This window comes from Chlorocebus sabaeus, chromosome 22, assembly GCF_047675955.1.
Source record: "Chlorocebus sabaeus isolate Y175 chromosome 22, mChlSab1.0.hap1, whole genome shotgun sequence".
Taxonomy (NCBI): domain Eukaryota; kingdom Metazoa; phylum Chordata; class Mammalia; order Primates; family Cercopithecidae; genus Chlorocebus; species Chlorocebus sabaeus.
In genome coordinates, this window is record NC_132925.1 from 18,038,470 (window position 1) to 18,057,817 (window position 19,348).

At 42.0% G+C, this 19,348-nt stretch overlaps 2 protein-coding genes across 12 annotated transcripts in view; one reads left to right on the top strand and one right to left on the bottom strand.

Moving 5' to 3' along the window:
• Positions 1–1,693, top strand: part of CRYBG3 (crystallin beta-gamma domain containing 3) — a 124,400-nt gene extending 122,707 nt beyond the window's left edge. For both annotated transcript variants that reach the window (XM_073009670.1, XM_073009671.1), the window contains one exon: positions 1–1,693. In XM_073009670.1, the coding sequence (XP_072865771.1) occupies positions 1–89 (89 nt within the window). In that variant the 3' untranslated portion in view covers positions 90–1,693.
• Positions 1,388–19,348, bottom strand: part of RIOX2 (ribosomal oxygenase 2) — a 27,675-nt gene continuing 9,714 nt past the window's right edge. For 4 of the 10 annotated variants that reach the window (XM_038002412.2, XM_038002411.2, XM_073009672.1 and 1 more), the window contains 9 exons: positions 18,184–18,303; positions 15,746–15,874; positions 11,042–11,145; positions 8,428–8,577; positions 7,428–7,530; positions 6,504–6,675; positions 4,046–4,134; positions 2,516–2,605; positions 1,388–2,063 (listed from right to left, as the gene is read on the bottom strand). In XM_038002412.2, coding sequence (XP_037858340.2) covers positions 1,905–2,063; positions 2,516–2,605; positions 4,046–4,134; positions 6,504–6,675; positions 7,428–7,530; positions 8,428–8,577; positions 11,042–11,145; positions 15,746–15,874; positions 18,184–18,303 — 1,116 coding nt within the window. In that variant the 3' untranslated portion in view covers positions 1,388–1,904. Of the gene's footprint in view, positions 2,064–2,515; positions 2,606–4,045; positions 4,135–6,439; positions 6,676–7,427; positions 7,531–8,427; positions 8,578–11,041; positions 11,146–15,745; positions 15,875–18,183; positions 18,304–19,348 lie in introns of those variants that run through there. The other 6 variants (XM_007986120.3, XM_007986119.3, XM_073009673.1 and 3 more) reach the window with 4 other exon arrangements.

The following is a 19,348-nucleotide window of genomic DNA, read 5'->3' on the forward strand; positions in this document are numbered from 1 at the left end:
GAGGAAATTATTGTGACAAGACTCATGTAATTGTAAATCAGCCCCTGGAGGGAGAAGAAACACAGAAATGGGACATTGAAATATTATGAGAGAATCAACATCCCTAGAAAGAGTGAAGAAGGAAACTCACATCTGTCATTGTCTCGTGGACATGGAAAGGAAGCTACTATCCTCACACTCCTGGATCACTGAGCAGAATGAACATTCTCTCCAACCTCTGAAACTATCGCTCTTACCCACGGAAAAGCTCAAAATATTCTTGCCATTACTCAGTGTTCCTATAAAGAAAATATTATGATGTCTGGCAAAGGTTCTATTCCTGATCTCCAGCTGTGGTGAGCAAGTTTCCTGAAGTGTTTATTTTCTCTCCTATCCACCAAACATGAATCCTATTCCTGATGGCCTGTTATTGGACACTGGTGATGCTGTTATCCTGTAGTATTTATTAATATCCTACCTAGATGCTTGTATGAGTACAAAGCATAAGGAAACGGATTCCTATTTTTGCAAACAGATGAGTAATTTTTTAGCAACATCTGAAAATATAAACTTTCCTAGATAAACTTTAAGGTTTCTATACTGAGACTTTTATAACACACCTCATAAGTATTTATTTTTACTTGTAACTAACCCCAGGCAGGGACGTCAGCTTTGTTAGGAATAAGGCACAAGTAGTAAAGTATTTTCTGTAGCTATTGTTTCCTCAGTCCTTCAAACTAGAACAGTACAAATAACCTATCCCCAAACTTGCACTCTTACATGTTAACCAAGACATCCCTTTAGGTGACAAGACTCTACAACAGTGGTTACCTGTCTCCATGCTGACACTTCATCCTAGATTTAAGGAGAGGCATTAATTTTTTATTTTTATTTTTTGCCTCAAGTGAAGAGAAATTTCAAAACAAAGTAGCATTTGAACCTTGACCTTACCATCTTTTTAAATAAATGTGGAGTTGATTTCTCTACTAAATAATAGAAGCCTTACTTCTTCACTCCCATGGTAAGTAACTTTTATTTAAGTAAACTCAGGCAGGAAATCACCTTTGACTTGGCTTCCAGTAGTCATTACCACCTTTTACTGCACAATTCACAAGCGTTTTTCCTGCTGAATGGGATTGAGACTTACATTAAGACAACTTTTCCTTTTATCCCCAACTTTTGCCAGAAAGCAGAAAAATGCTCTATTTTTATAAAGATTAAATTATCTGGTGATATTTTTAAAAATATCAACCTATATGCACTTTAGAATGTAAAATAACAGTGAGTATTTTAAACTCGAAGACCCACTATTTTGAGTATTTTTTATAGACTGAGTTTTTCCATGTAAATACTGGGTTTTTTCCCCCCTCAATTTCAGGCTTTTCTCCATCTTTTAAGCAGCCTCTACAACTCCCTTTTGTCCATAGGTGTTGCGTGCCTCTCATTGTGGGGGAGTATTATTTAATAAAATTTATGTTACAGGATAACTTTTAGTGGGCAAGGGCTTGTCTATACACAAAGGTATGTATATTTTCATTGTAAAAAAACAATTTACAATTTTTTCTTATTTTAATTGTTGGAAATTTTTCTAGAGCCAAAGCAGCTCTTTTTCTTCCAAAGAACAAAGCCAGGTTAATGACATTCAATTCTAAATGACACATTGGAATTGTGCCTTTTCTACCACACTGGATTAAATAAACTTGTCAAAATATGGTTTTTTCATTTTCTGAGACACTTGATAATTTGCTGTTCTTTCATGTGCCCCTGTTAGTACACTTGGCCAAATGACCACCTATAATAGGGAGGTCCCATGTTAATAGATACGCAGGTAAGGAAACTTGAATTCATCCTCTCCTCGGCTCAGGTCTTTGCTTTTCTTTTAATATGTGCATATAAAATAGTAGGCATTTGATTCTGCAAAGGCACTAGACTACTTGAATCAAACATTCTGTCCAGAGGGATAATACCAGGCTTTCCCTTTCGTCGTCTGTAGTAAGTTTCAGGTCCTTGACAGAAATAGTGGAACTGTTCCAAATTTGCTTCAGTGCATCCAAATGTGACAAAGGAAAGCGAAGTCCATGAGACTGAAAAAGGATACATTAATTAGTCAAAAATATGTATACTACTTATGTCACTGAAGTGGCATTTTCCTGTAAATTTATTCTCAATACATTATTTTTGATACCCTTCATGAGTATTTTAGATATGCTACAATTAGATAACATAAAAGATGCCAACTTCTATATAAAAGGCATCCTAATTTATGTAGTAAGTGATATTAGTAATTTGAAATGCTTTACATTATACCATTCCTATAAGGCTGCAGGTCCCAGCTAGTAAGCTTTAAAACTGGTGTGCATGTATCACAGAAATGTCTGACTTAATCATCCCCATGAAGGAGCTCTGTGAGTAGTGCAAAATGGTAAGTCCACAGTGCAGCCATAAAAAGCATATTACCTATAAATCAAAAATAATCAATTCTTCCCAACCACCACCCAAGGCACAGGATAGGCATTTGTTTTCAGTTGGAACAAACCTCTGTTTCCTCCTCATTCCCCATCATGTGTGTCTCTCTCCTATTCTTTAAGGAATGATAGATGTACACCATCTTTTCTTGAGCTTCATCCTTTGGGGAAAAAAATAAATGCATTAGGCCATCAACAACACAACACTGAGGATGTCAGTGCTAGAAAGGTTTTCCAATAGGTCAACATCAAGAAAAATCTTAAAAGCCTTGGTGCTCAAGTGAAATTTATTGAATACTGTAAAGAATCCTTTTGGCAAAAAGTGATGGGTGTGTGCATCCACACAATGTCTACACTTCATTAGTCACCACAGGTTACTATTTGTATGTGGCAATAAGTTGTTAAAACAGCTGGAGTGCTACCTGGAAGAGCATCTTCAGGATTTAATGAAAAAACAATGATTTATGTATCACCTTATCAATGAAATGCTCAGTTTTTAAAATCATACCTGCACTGTCTTTTTGGAATCAAAAAAATCTGACATTCCTAGGTATAAACTGACAATTTATGAACATCATGAAGTCATTAACTCCTGAGAAATACCAGCTGTGTGATCTATAAAAAACTCCATTTCAATTACAGTACCCTTCCACATGGTCCCTATCTCCTTTCACCCCCCATCTTACACAGTGCAGTTTATCGTCTCTTCCACAGCCTTTAGTCATTCTTTGTCACCTCTTAGATAAGGGCAAAAAAATCTTAGCGTAGCGTACGATGTCTCAAACTGACTGGTTATCAGAATCACTATTTTTTTTTAAGACAGGGATGTAGGAATGTGTACTTTTGATTCCAAAAAGACAGTGCAGGTATGATTTTAAAAACTGAGCATTCCAAGTCTGGCCCTGACAGCTGGAAAATCTGGTTATTGAGACATGTTGAGAACCCCTCTTATCCCCCTTGATCATTCATAGGATAGCTCCTCAGAGAGCTGATTAGGAGGAATGGGGAAAAGCCATATGGTATGAGATGGTTCTTAGGACTGTACAGGGAGCTCTATGAAAACATAAATCCAAAGGCTCCAAGACCAGATGAAACTCAGGAATTTATAATTTTAAAAAGCTTTCCAATCGACTCCATGATCAGCTAGCCAGTTTGGGGAATCACTGGGCTAGGAAGCAAAGTTACAGAATATAGACTTTGTTGTCCATAATCTACAGGATAGAGTTTAAGGAGATGCAATATCCACAAAACCACATAGAGAGACAGATGTGCACAGTGTGGAGGACTGGGGCTGGGAAACTCATGAATGAGGTCTGTGGCTGTCCAAGCAGGAACAGTAAGGCCTGAAGTAGGATGGGAAGCAAAGACTAGACATCAGTCACCACATAAAGGGAATGAAGGAATGTTCTGTGAGGATGAGGGCAGGAAAATATGGAATTGGAACTGTGAGATTTGGTCATCATCTGACCTGAAGAAATGGCATTAAACTGAATGCAGGTGGATTCCTAAAGATGGGCAGAGACCAGTGGTTAATCTGATAACCGAGGCCTCTGATGAAAAACACCCTGAGAAGAGAGGAAATCTCCCTCTTGGATACTCACAGATTGATCCTGATCTGGCAGTACTGTGAGGACAATGTGGTCTTTAAACTGCAGTCTCACTACACTGTCCAACCTTGGTAACTTTCCACCTAGAAAACCCCAAAGAGAGAAAGCCGACCTTCAAAAAAGGAAACCGGCAGATTCAAACTTGCTTACAGACATAGGAAACACATTTACTAATAATTTACAGGTGAATCCAAACATGGCATACACTCCAACTGAAGACTCTGCTTACCCCAACATTGTACTGATATTATAGTTCACGTCGTTATGGAGCTCATTCTTACAGTGAAGACAGACATAGAATTAGATAAATAACAATGTAAGTTTATAAGTACAATAAATAGACAAAAATAATACCATCGAAGTACACACATGTAAGTATCACAGCACATAAGGCTGTGGTGCTTTCTGCACAGAACACTCACTCCTCTAGTTTCTATCCTCTACAAGCTTCTTGCTCAACATGTGGACTCTGGAAGGACGACCTGAGTTCAAAATTGCACTATTCTACCAATTATTAGGTGTGTGACCCTGGTCAATTATTCAGTCTATGTAAGTCAAGCATAGTATCCTATAAAAGTCATCTAATGAAGTCCACAGAAAAAAATTTTTTTTTCCAAATTGGATTTAACTTAGTGGAACAATACAAAATAAAAACAGACTAGCCTTACAGGGTCATCTGCGTGGGGAAAGAGTTGTGAGGGATCATCACTTTATTGAATATAATGGCTAAGGAAAACACTGAAGTAATCTGGGCCATAAGCTGGTGCATAAGCAAACTGTTCTGCTAAAGATTAAACCAGGTGCTTGTAAAACATTTGCTATTTTGAATAGATACAATCAAAAACAAATTCTAAGCTTCCTCCAAAGACTATAATAAAAATGTATACAGAATCAGTGTTGGAAGGGACCTTATAGATTATCTCAGTGGTTCTCTCTTGGTCATAAATAAGAGTTTTATAAAAGTTAGTAAAAAATACTCTTTTCACTCAACCCTGAGAAAGAACAGCAGCCAAAAAGCTGGCCTGGCAGTCACAGCTAGGTCTTGGTGTTCTCCTGTTGAACACAGGCAGTTCCACAGAATGCTAACATCAGAGATCACTCTGTGACCGTGATAGGTGAAGACAAAACACCATCGCTCCATACATACTCATGTCTAAACTCAGGCAAGGCAAGAACATATTCCAAACCACAACACTGACCAAACGTCCCCCTACTCTGGCTAATGAGTGACCACTTCTGCTTTACCACTGATAACTTCCTCCTCATGCATTCCTCCTCCTACCTACCAGATAACATTTAGGAGACTTAATCATAGAATCCCTTCCATTTCCTGACAGCATCCAATCCAGAGCAAAGTCCTGCTTCCTTGAACCCTCTCCAAAATCACCTTACACCTGAGTCCTATAAATCTCTTCTAACACCCTTTTACTGAGATGCCCTGCAGTCCCCAATGGTGTGTGGTCTTCCCACTGCACCAAGTCAATAAATCCAATTTGGTCTGAATTCAGGAGTATGTTCTTGGTGGTCTTTGCTATACGACATTGACATCATCCATCCAGCAGTATGTTATATCAATTGCAGGCTAAATCTGTCATAAATTAGGCACCTGTACCTTGGAGAAGGCTGACAATAATCTTGGACATTTCTTGAATCTCACTGGCTGATGGCACCCATTTTACCTATGCTATGATTTGGATGTTTGTGCCATCCAAATCTCATGTTCAAATTTGATCCCCAGTATGGAGGTGCAGCCTAAGGGGAGGTGTTTGGGTCACACTGCGGGGAGCAGATCCCTCATGAATAGATTAATTCCCAAGGGCTGGGGGCGGTGAGTTCTTGTTCCGTTAGTTCCCATGACAGCTGGTGTTAAAAAGAGCCTGGCACTTATCCTCGCTCTTGCTTCCTCTCTCACCATGTGTTCTGCAAATGCCGGCTCCCTTTCTCCTTCCACTGTGAGTGGCCTGAGGTTTTCTCCAAATGCAGATACCAGCACCATGCTTCTTGTACAGCCTGCAGACCATGAGCCAAAAAAACTTCTTTTCTATATAAATTACCCAGCCTCACGTATTCCTTTAAGCAACACAAACAAAGACAACCCATCCCTGACTTAATTCCAACAAGATTATTTCAATGTTCAAATTTTTAAAACTTCCTGAAGACTATGAATACTAGAGTACCTATAAATATACATATTTCTCACCCAAAAGGACAGGGCTCTTATTTCCCATCAGGCTGGGATACAAGTTCTTTCCAAATGACTTCTAAGATGCAGGTTACTAAAGGTTGAGTGCAGCACATCTTGTCTGACCATATACACTAAGGATGGATGTAGGTCCACATTAACATGAAAGCACTTCAAACTTTCCATCTGTTCAAAGAGGAGCCTACCCAGAAAAACCGCAAACATCCTGCATTAGCCTCTGACCACCCAGAAGAAAACAGCAAGCTCCACCTGGTGTTGACAGCTCTGCCCCATCTCCCGCAGAGTAAGGGGGGAGTCTGTGCATAATAAAATCCTTCTTCATGTCTGAGGAAAGCAGTTCTTTGGTGCCCTCCAGCCGGTCCGCAAGCGTTCTCAGGAAGCCACTTAATCGTCTTGTTGCAACAGTTGTGGATTCCACCTGCTAGGAACACAGAAGTGAGTCCTGGCCCAGATGCCAGCTCAGTCTCCACAGTACACTGCAAAACTGCCAGCCACCCGGGATGGACATTAATCCATGTCATTCCAAAGGGGAAGGGACAACCTGAGCCCCTAAGAATATCTCATCATTTCCTTATAAACACTGTTCATTCTAAGCTGCCCATTGTTTGCAAAAACTTTTCAGAATTTTGCCTAGAAATAGAGATCCTTGGGAAAATGTACAGTCTAAGCTCTGCCTTTTGGAAAGCAGGTCACTGTCCTAAGACGAATGCTTCAGACAGAGAAAGCAACCTTTGCTCAACTCAGCTCTAATCCACTCATCTCAAAACTAATCAAATAACACCCCTGTTTCAAAAGTAATAAAAGAACAGGAGGCCAATGAATACACTGAGGCCAGGATCTCCAGTACAGTGAGTCTCTCTTAACTAGTAATCTGATGTGTGCTAAATCTACAGTTCTCCTGGCCATATGATTCATTTACTCAGCCACCATTTTCACACTGCCTGCTACTGCCACTGTGAAATACAGAGCTGTCTGTGTAACATCACAGTTCTCTGGATCTCCACTCCACACACGGCACTCCACTCATTCTGCAAATCACACAGCTCAGCAGTGCGGCACAGTAGACAAGCCTGGCTCATGTGGGAAGAAGTATCCTGTGGTCCTTAAGGTAGGACTTCAGCTGGCCTGGGCTGCAGCTACCATCTTTCATTCCTAGCTGCCTTTACTCCTTACCAGGAGCAGCTGCCGGGGTATGCCGGCCCGTAATTCCACGTCTTCCTTTGCAGTATCAAATACAAGCCCCGAGATGGTATCCAAAAGGAAATCTCCCCATGAACTAGGATATGCACCAAGGGGGGAAAAAAAAGCCAAAACAGTGAGCACATACGAAATATACATAAAATAGTTATTGCTAGTAAAGCCAAAATCTACGGATTATGGCTTCCCTGTCCAGGCATTTTGAGTTCCATTAACTGAACATTACTCAGCATGGAAATCTAAGACCTTCATCAACCACCCTGTGTCCTCCCTCCCCATTCCAGACACTCACTTGCAAAATTAAAAGTGGGAAGCTAGGCTTCAATACTGATTTCTCTTAAAAGCTCTCAGAAAATCAACCCTAGACTTCCATAAAACAGGAAGTTCAACAGACCAAATTTTTAACAAAAGTGTCTATGAGAGGAGATTTGTAGGAAATTTAAACAGTCATTATAGGACCTAAAACCAAATTTTATGTGCAATAAATACAACAGAAATTTGGGGTAACAGCAAGATCTCTGGATAGTGTAATTATTTGAACAGTTGTATGTTACATTTTCCTTGTCACTTACAACAAGGGATGCTATTCCTGAATAAAATATCTACCATCAATAATTCCAAAACAATTATGTCTAGCAGTGGTTTTACCAGGGGATAGAAGCCAGTGACTAAAAATACCATCTAGGGACCAGCATCCCTATTAAATTACCTTTGCTTTCTCTGGGGTATCTGGTCCTAAGTGTGTGCCAGTGTAAGAAACGCACTCTGTGGGGATGCTCTCTTTAAACATTTCTTAGCAATTTAACATTTTCCTGTGTCACCAGCAGATTTCAAATTGCCGGAGAGTGGAAAATGGAAATTCACAGTATGACTTTTACTTCTCACTCAGTAAGCAAAATTAACACTGTTATGCTTCCCTCCCAGAAAAGTTGCAAAGGAGGACAAAAGGAGACAGTTTTCCCAAGACGTCTACTACCTGGCAGCCTCACTGCTTTGTGACTTAATGTGATATCCAACCCTGCATCTTTCGTTGAGTCTCAACCTGGAGGGCGTATGCTGATCTCTCAGCACATAAAATATGTGCTTCCTTTGCAGGGTTTTGTAGGTGGAAGTCATACAGCAACAGCTCATGGAGGAATTTAGTAGAAGTTAAATAGTGCTCTTCTAAGAATATTCGGAATAGATATAGGGACTTCGCACAATTTAGGAATATCTCCTGAAGGGTTCACTTTGGTAAAACAACCAAATCAACGACATACAGCAGACCCCCAAACACTCCAACAATGCTACCTCGAGAGGTGTTAGGAAGAGGCCCCAAATATTCACCTTTCCATGGCATCTGAAGGAGCATTAGGCTCAAAGCACAGGATCATTTCTGGGGAGCAATGGCCTGAAAGTCACATCTTCTCATTCTAGCTCCAGCATCACTGACCAAGACACAGGTCAAAATCCAGCCTGGACACATTGATCATGGTACCCACCCACGACCCTAGGCAGGCAACTTCTGTAACTTAGGAAGCTCTTCTCCAGCCCCAGCTGAATGGAGAAGAAATGAATAGGACCCAGGGGCAGCCGGCCAGTTCTTCACTCTTGGGACTGGGAAACAGAGAGTGAGTCAGGTCCTTAGCAGAAGCAAAAGCTAATAGGATCAATGAGATAGAGGGAGGTCAGAGCACCAACTGGTGATAGCTTAATGTTATGAGTAAACAGAAGCTACAGAAGGAATAGAAGGGAGAAAACACCAGTCGCTAGAAAACCAGTTGGTAGCAGCAAGAGAAACGGAAAAGAGAATTACAGAAAGGGAGCCGCTGAGAAACACTAATGATGGGACACCAGCAGATGCACGATGTTCAAAGGGCCAAACTATGTGGTCCAGAACTGCTCTGAATCCAGAATGGACTTCTGATTCCAGCCTCTCCGTGGCCTGGCCCTTCTATAGTTTCTAGGACTCACTCCCTCAAGTGACTCTGTGCTTCTTGAGCTGGCTTTGGTGACTTTCTGTCCCTTAAGATGCAAGGAACCTACCTAGCCACAGTGATGAGAGCATTTTTCAAAATGGAAGCCTAATACAAGCTTGGGCTTTCTACTTGTGGGAAAGCTAGCACTAAACTAGGGCCAGACCTCAGCTAGTTCCTCCAGTAAGTGTTTTATATGTAGAGGTGAAATTCACACTGAAAAGTCTGATGAAGCAGCAGAGGTATGCTTACTAACTTGTTTTGCAAGTTCTGGCCTTGAAGGTAGGAGGGGACTTGCCATTCCTTGGACCTAGAATGTCCGCTCCTACTCTGATCTGCTGACCCACCCCTACTTACTCATCCTTAGAGACTCACTCAGGACTGGTGTTATTTCTGAAGCCTTCTCTAACGCCCCTACTTAGCTAAATGCATTCCTCTAAGCTCCAAGAGTCTCCTCCGCAAACCTACAATAGAATTTATCACATCATCTCTTCTACAACCACTTCCAAAGTATAAGCTCTCTCAAAGTCCCTTCAATACAATCTTTGAATTCCCAGCAACAAACACAATGTCTAGTACGTATCTGCTTAACACATTAACTTATAACTAGTTTTTTTTTTTTTTTTTCCCTGAGACAGAGACTTGCTCTGTCACCCAGGCTGGAGTGCAGTGGTGAGATTTGGTTCACTGCAACCTCCACCTCCTGTGTTCAAGTGATTCTCCTGCCTCTACCTCCAGATTAGCTGGGATTACAGGTGCACACCACCACACCTGGCTAATATTTGTATTTTTTTTTTTTTTAGTAGAGACGGGGTTTCACCATGTTGGCCAGGCTGGTCTCAAACTTCTGACCTCAAGCGATCCACCCCCCTCAGCCTCCCAAAGTGCTGGGATTACAGGAGTGAGCCACCATGCCTGGCCATGATTAGTATTTTAAATATGATTTGGGCCAGCAAGGTTGCTGCTTTTTGGATATAACTCACATAGCACTGCCATCCAGTGAGGAGGTACTAGCTGAAATGAAACAGGATTTTAATTGGAACTGCTATCAGCACATGCACTTTAGTTCCTGCTGTTCCAGACTGCCTGTCCGACTTTAACTTCATGGACTGTAAAGAGAACCCCTCAAAAGAGATCAAGAGATTTCAATGGGTACAGAGTTTCTGTTGGAATAAAAATGTTTTAGAAACGAACAGTGGTGATGGTTGCACAAGAGTGTAACTGTAATTAATGTCAAACTATATATGCTTTAAAATGGTTCAAAATGATATATTTTATGTTCTATATATTTTATATTTAAAAAAAAAAAAAGAGAGAGTACGAGCCCAGCCTGGCATCACTAACACACTGATGTACTCACAGCTCATCTCTTTCTTTCCAAACTATAGGACTCTCTATTTGGGCAACGCCCCAAGTCCTACATAGAGTCAGGTTCATGATGTCCCCAGGGGCAGGTCCAGAGGGGCCAGTCACATACATGGGACATCAAAGGAATGTGGAAGTCAGCAAAGGACACAGAAACCTGGGGTCTGCATAGGAGGCAGGGGCCAACTCCCTCATGTCCCTCCCGAACGTGGCTGCTGTGGTCAGGACTCGGCACTGTCCTAGCACGCGCACCCAGGAGGCCGTGTTTACTTGTTCTGGTAGGTGCTGATGGTCACGTGAGTCGAGTGGGCCAGCCCCGCAGGAGTATCCGCTTGATGAATGGTTCCTCTGGGAAAGTACAACAAATCCCCCGGCTAAAGGAAGGAATAGGAAAGGGGAGAGAAGTTAATAAGTATTCCTTCTCAGTCTTCTTTATTTCAGGGAGATAAATATGGGCTTTGAGTCTCAGTTCACCATTCGAGAAACCGCGACCTCAAGATGCAGTCGATAGCTGGGCTCATGTCATGTGCAGCTAGTCTAGCTTCTCTGTGTCCGTGGGCCTGTCACTGTTAACCACAATCCACGAGAGGCTCTCAGTGCCTGAGGAACTGTCTTTTCATTCTCAAGCTGAGACTAGACTCACCTGAGACTACCCTGTCCTGATACAGGGATCAAGGATAGTAACACCCTGTGCCTGGGAAGCCTGCTTCCTCCCTCTTGCATGCATCAGTGGTTAACAGTAGGAGCTTTAATTTAGAGTCACATAGACACTGCCACTTACTGGCTGATGATCTGGCAATTACCTGCCCAAAGTCTCAGTTTATCTGTAAAATGGAGGTTCATAGCCCCAAAACTTACAGGATTATTCTGAGGGTTAGAGGTGCTGCTTCCAAGCTCTTAGGGCCATGATGGGCATGTGATTGGATGACATGATCTTATCTGCCAGTTCCCCACTTCCTGATAATTTTTGAGGACTTCCAGGCGCAGGGTCTGTATCTTACCCTCTTGTCTTTCTCAGAGCCTACCCTAGCAAAGCACCTAGCACTCAATACAGGCTCAATGAATGTTGGGATGAATTGAAAAACTATACAACCCTTATTTGAACTGAAAAATCAGATGTAATCCAAGATTCATCATTTTCCTAGGCAGCTGAGCCTCCCCCACCCTATTCCAAGTGAGTGGACCAAAACCTTCTCCCCACATTACTCCTGCCCTGAGCTATCTCCTTCCTAATCCCACTCAGGCCAAAACATTCCCTACAGCAGCTACCTACAGAGAAAAGAGGGAATCTGGAGGGCAGCTCATCTTCTCTCTGCAACTACAAGAGTCAGTCTAGTGCAATGGTTAAGACCATGAGCCCTGGAGAAAGAGCTCAAGAAATACGAGCTTTAAGCAACAGGAATATATCATGATGTATATTCATAAGAGCTATCTTGGTTGCAAATTTTCCCTGAATGACAACAAACTGACAGTACTTCAAGTAAATGCTTTACTGATAATTATAACTATCGTTCACTGAGTGTCTCTGTGCCAGCCCGAGTGAGACTCTTATGTATACAGTCACACGTCACTTAACAATGGGGTTATGTTCTGAGAAAAGTGGTTTGTCACTGTGCAAACATCAAAGTGTATTTACAAATCTAGGTAGTATAGGGTACTACCAAGATTACATGGTGCAGCCTACTGCTCCTAGGCTCCAAACCTATACAGCACGTGACTGTACTGAATACTGTAGAAAACTGTAACACAATGATGTTTGTGTACTTAAATATATCTAAACATGGACAAGTAAAAATACAGTATAAACAATAAAAAATGGTACATCTACATACTCTGGGCGAGCCCATCAGTGATGGTAAGTGAATGGGAGAACCTAGGACCCCACTGTACACTTTTATACGACTAGCAAAGAAGTAGGGTTGTTTACAGCAGCATCACCACAAACACGTGAGTAATGCGTCACACTACAACATTTTACAATGGCTACGATAACACTAGGTGATAGGAATTTTTCAGCTTCATTATAACCTCATGGGACAACTGTCACATATGTCTGTTGTTGACTAAAACGTCAAGTGGCACATGACTGTATATTTCATTGATTTCATACACATTTTCCCCACCCTCCTGGCTGGAAAAGGCAAGTAAACATCCTCCCCCCAGTCTCCTGAAGGAATGCAGTACAGCAACCCCAGAGAAACCCCTTTTGGACTCCTGACCTCCAGACGCATAAGATAATGAATTTGTTTGTTTTAAACCATTGATTTAGTGGTAATTTGACAAGAAGCAACAGGAAAACAGGACAGACATACAGATATTGCCTCTAAAGATTTTTTTTTTTTTTTTTTTTTTTTGAGACGGAGTTTCGCTCTTGTTGCCCAGGCTGGAGTGCCATGGCGCGATCTCGGTCACTGCAACTCCCGCCTCCTGGGTTCAAGTGATTCTCCTGCCTCAGCCTCCTGAGTAGCTGGGATTACAGGCATGAGCCACCACGCCCAGCTAATTTTGTATTTTCAGTAGAGATGGGGTTTCTCCATGTTGGCAGGCTGGTCTCGAACTCCTGACCTCAGGTGATCCACCCGCCTCGGCCTCCCAAATTGCTGGGATTACAGGCGTGAGCCACCGCGCCCCACCTAAAGATTATTATTGTAAAAGAGGCAGCAAAATAAAATTTTTCAGTCCTCATAGCCTACAAGGTAAATATCATGATCTCCATTTTAATAAAGAGGAAACTGAGACTTGGATAAATAACTTGACGAAGGACATACAGCTAATAAGTGAGAGCAGCTGAATTCAAACTCAGATCTGTCAGATCCCTGAGCCACAGAGCGGTGTTTCCATCACAGGGGTGCTCTCATCCTGGGAGTCTGGGTCTGCAGATGAACCACACAGGCTGCCACTGGTGTAGGGGCAAGCAGCAGATAAGGGCTCCAAGATCCCCACTGTCACCCTCCCATGCCCATCCCTCAGCCACAGCCACTCAGCCTATTTCATCTTTGGGCATTGACACAAGGTTTCGCCTCAAGAGGCCCACTGGTTAAAAGCTCAAATGTGGACGGGATGCGGTGGCGGGGCGTGGCAGCTCACGCCTGTAATCCCAGCACTTTGGGAGGCTGAGGCAGGTGGATCACCAGGTCAGGAGTTTGAGACCAGCCTGGCCAACATGGTGAAATCCTGTCTCTACTAAAGATACAAAAAATTAACCGGGCGTGGTGGCGGGCACCTGTAATCCCAGCTAGTCGGGAGGCTGAGGCAGGAGAATCGCTTGAACCCGGGAGGTGGAGGTTGCAGTGAGCCAAAATTGCACTATTGCCCTCCAGCCTGGGTGACAGGGCGAGACTCTGTCTAAAAAATAAAAAAAATTAAAAAAAAAAAACTTCACATGCACATACACATACACAGTTGCACAACATGGTCTTTCTCCGTCCAGGAGACTCAGGGCATCTCTTAATGGACTCTGTGTTCACTGAGTGTTTAATGGGCATGGCAACAATACAAAGAATCCACACCCTTTACACTTAAAGGCCACTATGAAGCCTGACCTTCTTGGGCAGAGCAAGTAGCCAGGTCATTAGCCTGAGTAACTCAGCCCTGACCTCCAGACTATTGATGGCTTAGTCTTTAAAGATAACCAACCATCAATCTATGTAAACATGGTGCAACAAAAGCAGAAGCTGGCAAACTCTGTGAAGAGCCAAATGGAAAGACAGTACATGTTTTTGGTTTGTGGGCCATGTGATCTCTGTGACTAGTCCGCTCTGCTGGTGCTGAGTGAACACAGTACGTTAAGGAATGGGTGTGGCTGTGTTCCAATAAACTCTTTACAAAAACAGGCAATAGGCCAGATTTTCTGGCCCATGGGCCGTAGTTTGATGACCACTGACTGAAAGCTTTAAAAACCCAGTAAGGTTACCTTTACTGCTGTTTATTTATTGAAGTATCCTATAATATCGGCACCCATCCTAAAAAGCAAGATTGTTTCCCTTAGTTACTGGGAGGTAGGGAAGGATCTTGAAATCAAGAAACACACAAGGCACTGAGTAAGAAACAGACTAATTATAACTTCGAGACACAAGAAAAACAATAAGTATATGCAAATATGTCAGGTTGGCAGAATCTTTGGAATGGTTTAAAATAACTATTGTTTTAATGCTAAAGGAAATTAAGTTACATGTTTTAAGAAAGAGTATAAAGTTGAATCATGGAACTACTATCCCCGTAACATTCTTTTCCTCAACAACCTCTCCTGCTAGGGACTGGCTACGTTCCCTTCGATGTTAACTGCTCAAAGACAGATTTTCTCAGCAGCAAGATGCCAAGGAACCTGCACGTGATCAAGCCACCCGAATCCCCGGAGAAGGAATCCTCAAGAGCTTTCCTGATTACTGCTGTTCTGGTAACTGTATGCAGGGGCTACACATGATCAAGCCACCCGAATCCCCGGAGAAGGAATCCTCAAGAGCTTTCCTGATTACTGCTGTTCTGGTAACTGTATGCAGGGGCTACAGAGATAGTGTGCCATAAAACCAGGATGAAAATGAGTCACACCGGAATTTTAGCGACAAAAAAACACTAAGGGATCCCTGGCTATCCTCTGTCTAAGCAACTTCCAGCCCTGTGCTGACCACTGTCTTAGATGTGGAGAAGCTGACCAAGGCCAGAGCTTCCATTTTTCCTTTAGAGCAGTAAATGGTTCACTGAATTCTCTTTCTTCCTGTTGAACTTGAACTGCACATGAAGACAGGTTAGTTGGGAAATGAACTTAATACTTCCTTAACTCAAGTCTCCAAGCGCAAACCACCAAGACTCCTTCAGAAATTGCATGTGCTGGCTGACGGCAATGAGAGCCACCCTGCCCTGAGACCCAGGGCTACATTCCCATGGGGACCAGCACACAAACTCTAAACCTTGAGCCTGAACTTGTCTTAGCAACTTGGCTCCAACAATGAGGTGCCCACAATGGTCATCACATACCTTCAGCATGAACTCATGCACCGGCCTGCCGATCCTTTCCTCGGCCTCCACGCTGTATTCCCGTGCCAGGGACACAGTGGGGTGGTAGAGGCGCCAGTGTTTCTCTCCCTCCAGCTGCAGGATGAAAACCTAGAGACCCACAAGGCCCAGGAGCATCAGAGAGCTTCCTGACAAGTCACACACAAAGTGCTTCCGGAATATTAGCCCTCTAAGGGCTTAGACAAATATATAGGTGAACCTTGAACAACATAGGTTTTTTTTGTTTGTTTGTTTTGTTTTTTTTTCTGTTAGAGACAGTCTCACTCTGCTGGCCAGGCTGGAGTGCAGTGTCACAATTTGGGGTGTTGCTTTGTTGCCCAGGCTGGTCTTAAACTCCTGGCTTTAAACAATCCTCCCGCCTTGGCCTCCCAAAGTGATCACAGGCGTGAGCCACTGCACCTGGCCTGACAGCATGGGGATGAACCGTGCAGGTGTGCTTATATGCTGATTTTTTTCAATAAATACATTGGAAAATTTGGGGGAGATTTGCAACAACTTGAAAAACATGAAAAATATCAAAAGAATTAAGAATGTCATAAATGCATTCAATATAAACACGTATACAGATATTAGTCTATCATCTACTACCATAACATATTCACAAATCTATTACGAAAGGTTAAAATTTATCAAAACTTACCCATACAAATACTTCCAGACCATACATGTCACCATTTGCAGTCAAGAAACGTAAACGAACTTAAAGATGCAATATGGAATAGCTGAATAAAATTAACTTTAGTACGTATTGTACTACTGTAATAATTTTGTACTACCTCCTGTTGCTATTGCCATGAGCTCAAGTGTGCTGCTAATTATCGCCACATGAGCAGTTCCTCTCTCCAGTGAATTGGGTATCACAGTAAAAAGTGGTCTCTCAACAGTTCTTGTGTATTTTTCACCATGTTGAGTGCAACACCTTAAGCCTTGAATAACACCATGGGACCCATATGAAGTGCCACTATGGCGACTCCAAGTACTCCCGAGAAGCAGAAAAAAGTTGTAACATTACAAGAAAAAGTTGAATTGCTTGATGTGTATGTAGACTAAGGCCTGCAGCTGTGGCTGCCCACCGTTTCAGATGGACAATTTAGCTTGTAAACAAATGATGTAAACTCACAGTACTGATACAGTACTAGAAATATATTTTCTCTTTCTTCCAATTTTCTTAATAACTTTTCTCCAGATTACTTTATAAAAGTACACAACACATATAACATACAAAGTAAGTGTTAACTAATTTATGCTATCAGTAAGATATCTAGGCAATGGTAGGCTACTAATAGTTAAATTTTGGGGGAGTCAAAAGTTACAAGGGGATTTCGGACTGTACCAGGTGCTGCTGGCAGCACTAACCCCCACTCTGCTCAAGGGTCAACGGTACAAGTTTCCGATAAAAAATAAAAATGAAAGATGAGAAATGCATGTCATTCCACAGCTAAACGAAAGTTGCCACTACTGGGTTTTATTTTTAAAAACAGGGAATCATGAATCCTGACACTTGATATTCATTCTTTCCACTTTCTTAGAGCCTCGCTGAGTTCTTTATATTCCACTATCTCATTCCTTTAAATCTTCTATCAGACAGCTGAAAGCCCATAATCTCTGATGGAAAAGCCAAGCTTCAGATATTACTGAAGGTCTAAATCCTGAATGTTGAAAGGGCCTGGGCAGACAGGAAAAGTTAGCATTTTTTATTCTTTAATCAGTCAAAGATATTTTAATGTTCTATTAAAAACATTAAAAATAACATTTTGGGAAAATGTATTGATGTCAAATTGCTACCACAGGAGAAAAAGGGGACTTTTTACTAATAACTCTGTGTTTACACCTTATATGAGGAAAAAAATAAAACTATGGAATACATAAGCCAGAGAGTTAAATTTGTTTGGCAGCCACATCAGAGTGAAATCAACACTTGTCAAGATGCCAATACTTAAGTGAAACCATGACCCTCATTCAAGCTGCCCCAAGATTTTCACAAATGGAAAATATATACATATTTTTGGCAGCTACTGAAAAAGAACAAAATGAAAGCAGATGAAGGATTGTGACCTCACCTTATTAAAGACCATACTTTGTGAAATTAAACGAAAAGCCAAGCACACCTTTCTGTAGATAAATTCAATAAATACTTGTTTCAAAGGAATGTGTGGCTCTTTAAATTAGTAAGGTTGGAAACAATCTCTTCCTTTGAGACAGAATGGGAAACCAGTTTAGTGGGATTTACTTTGGCCCAACATTTTGATGAAATCAATATCTCCAGACACTGCACAGAAAGAGTGAATACAGACCTAAGAGCCTTAGAGAATAATGTGAACTCACCCTGACAACTCTACTAAACCAGGCTCTCAAGAACTCGTTCTTTCCAGCATGGAGCAATTTTCTCCCTCTCTTACCTCGACATCATCATAATGGGGCGGTAGGCCCTGAGATCCTGCGGGAGTTATGTACACATTCGAGCCAACCAAGGAGCCAAAGTAACATTCCAGCTTCTCCTGGATCCTCCAAAGCTCATCCTTTACAAAAAAGGAAAAAAAAGGGTCGGGGGCGGGGAGTGAAAAATGTATTAGAAATAAGAGTAAGAGCACGCTCTTGTTCACTTAGGAAGTCTTTACTGCGCAACTATTATATACCAGACACTGGGAATTATGCAATGATACAGCCAATACCCATGGCCTCAAAAATCTTCCATTCCAGTGCAGAAACACCATGCAACAGATGTGAACAGATAAAGGGGAGACTGACAAGGTGGGCAACTGGGAGTCCGGAAGGCTTCTAAGGAAGGACACAATCCAGTTTACATTTTTGAAAGCTCACCCTGGTTACTGTGTGAAGAATGCACTGTAGAAAAGAGTGGAAGTCAGAGAGACTAGTGAGGAAGCTTCTCGGGCAGCAGCTCAAGCGGGAAGTGACTGGGTGGTAAGAAAGGCATGGGGGGAAATAGTAGAGTGGGATGCACTCTAGAAGCAGGACAGACAGGACTTGCTGACAGACTCAATGTAAAGGAGAGGAGTTAAAAAAAACACTCCTGGGTTTTTGACGTGGGCAATCAGTTCCCCTTTCCATGTAATGAGATGCAAAAAAACTTACAAAAAACAAGTTTTCAGGACAAAAAAAAAAAAAGAGTTTTAGATTAGGAATGTTAAGTCTGGGATGCTAAGACCCCCCACATGGAGATGCTTTAAGTCGGTCTGAAGTTCTGGCAGAAACGAAGGACTGTAGATTTACACTTGGGAATTGCCTACACAAACTGGATATTTAAAGCAATGGGAACAGAAACGATCACATAGGAAGAAGGTACAGACAGAGAAGGAATAACAGGCTGGGTAACGTTCCCTCTCTCTACTATCAACTCTTTAGAGCAGACACCAGACTGAGGGGCCTAGCGATGCGCCATATATTCCCATGAGAGAGAAAGAAGTGTGATTTTACCAAGGCTGACGAGAAGAGAGGAGGGGGCAATTAGGCCATGTAGATATTAGCACTTCCTATGTGCCAGGCACTGTCTCCAAGTGCTTTACACATATTAATTATGCAACCCTCACAATAACCCTGCCTCAT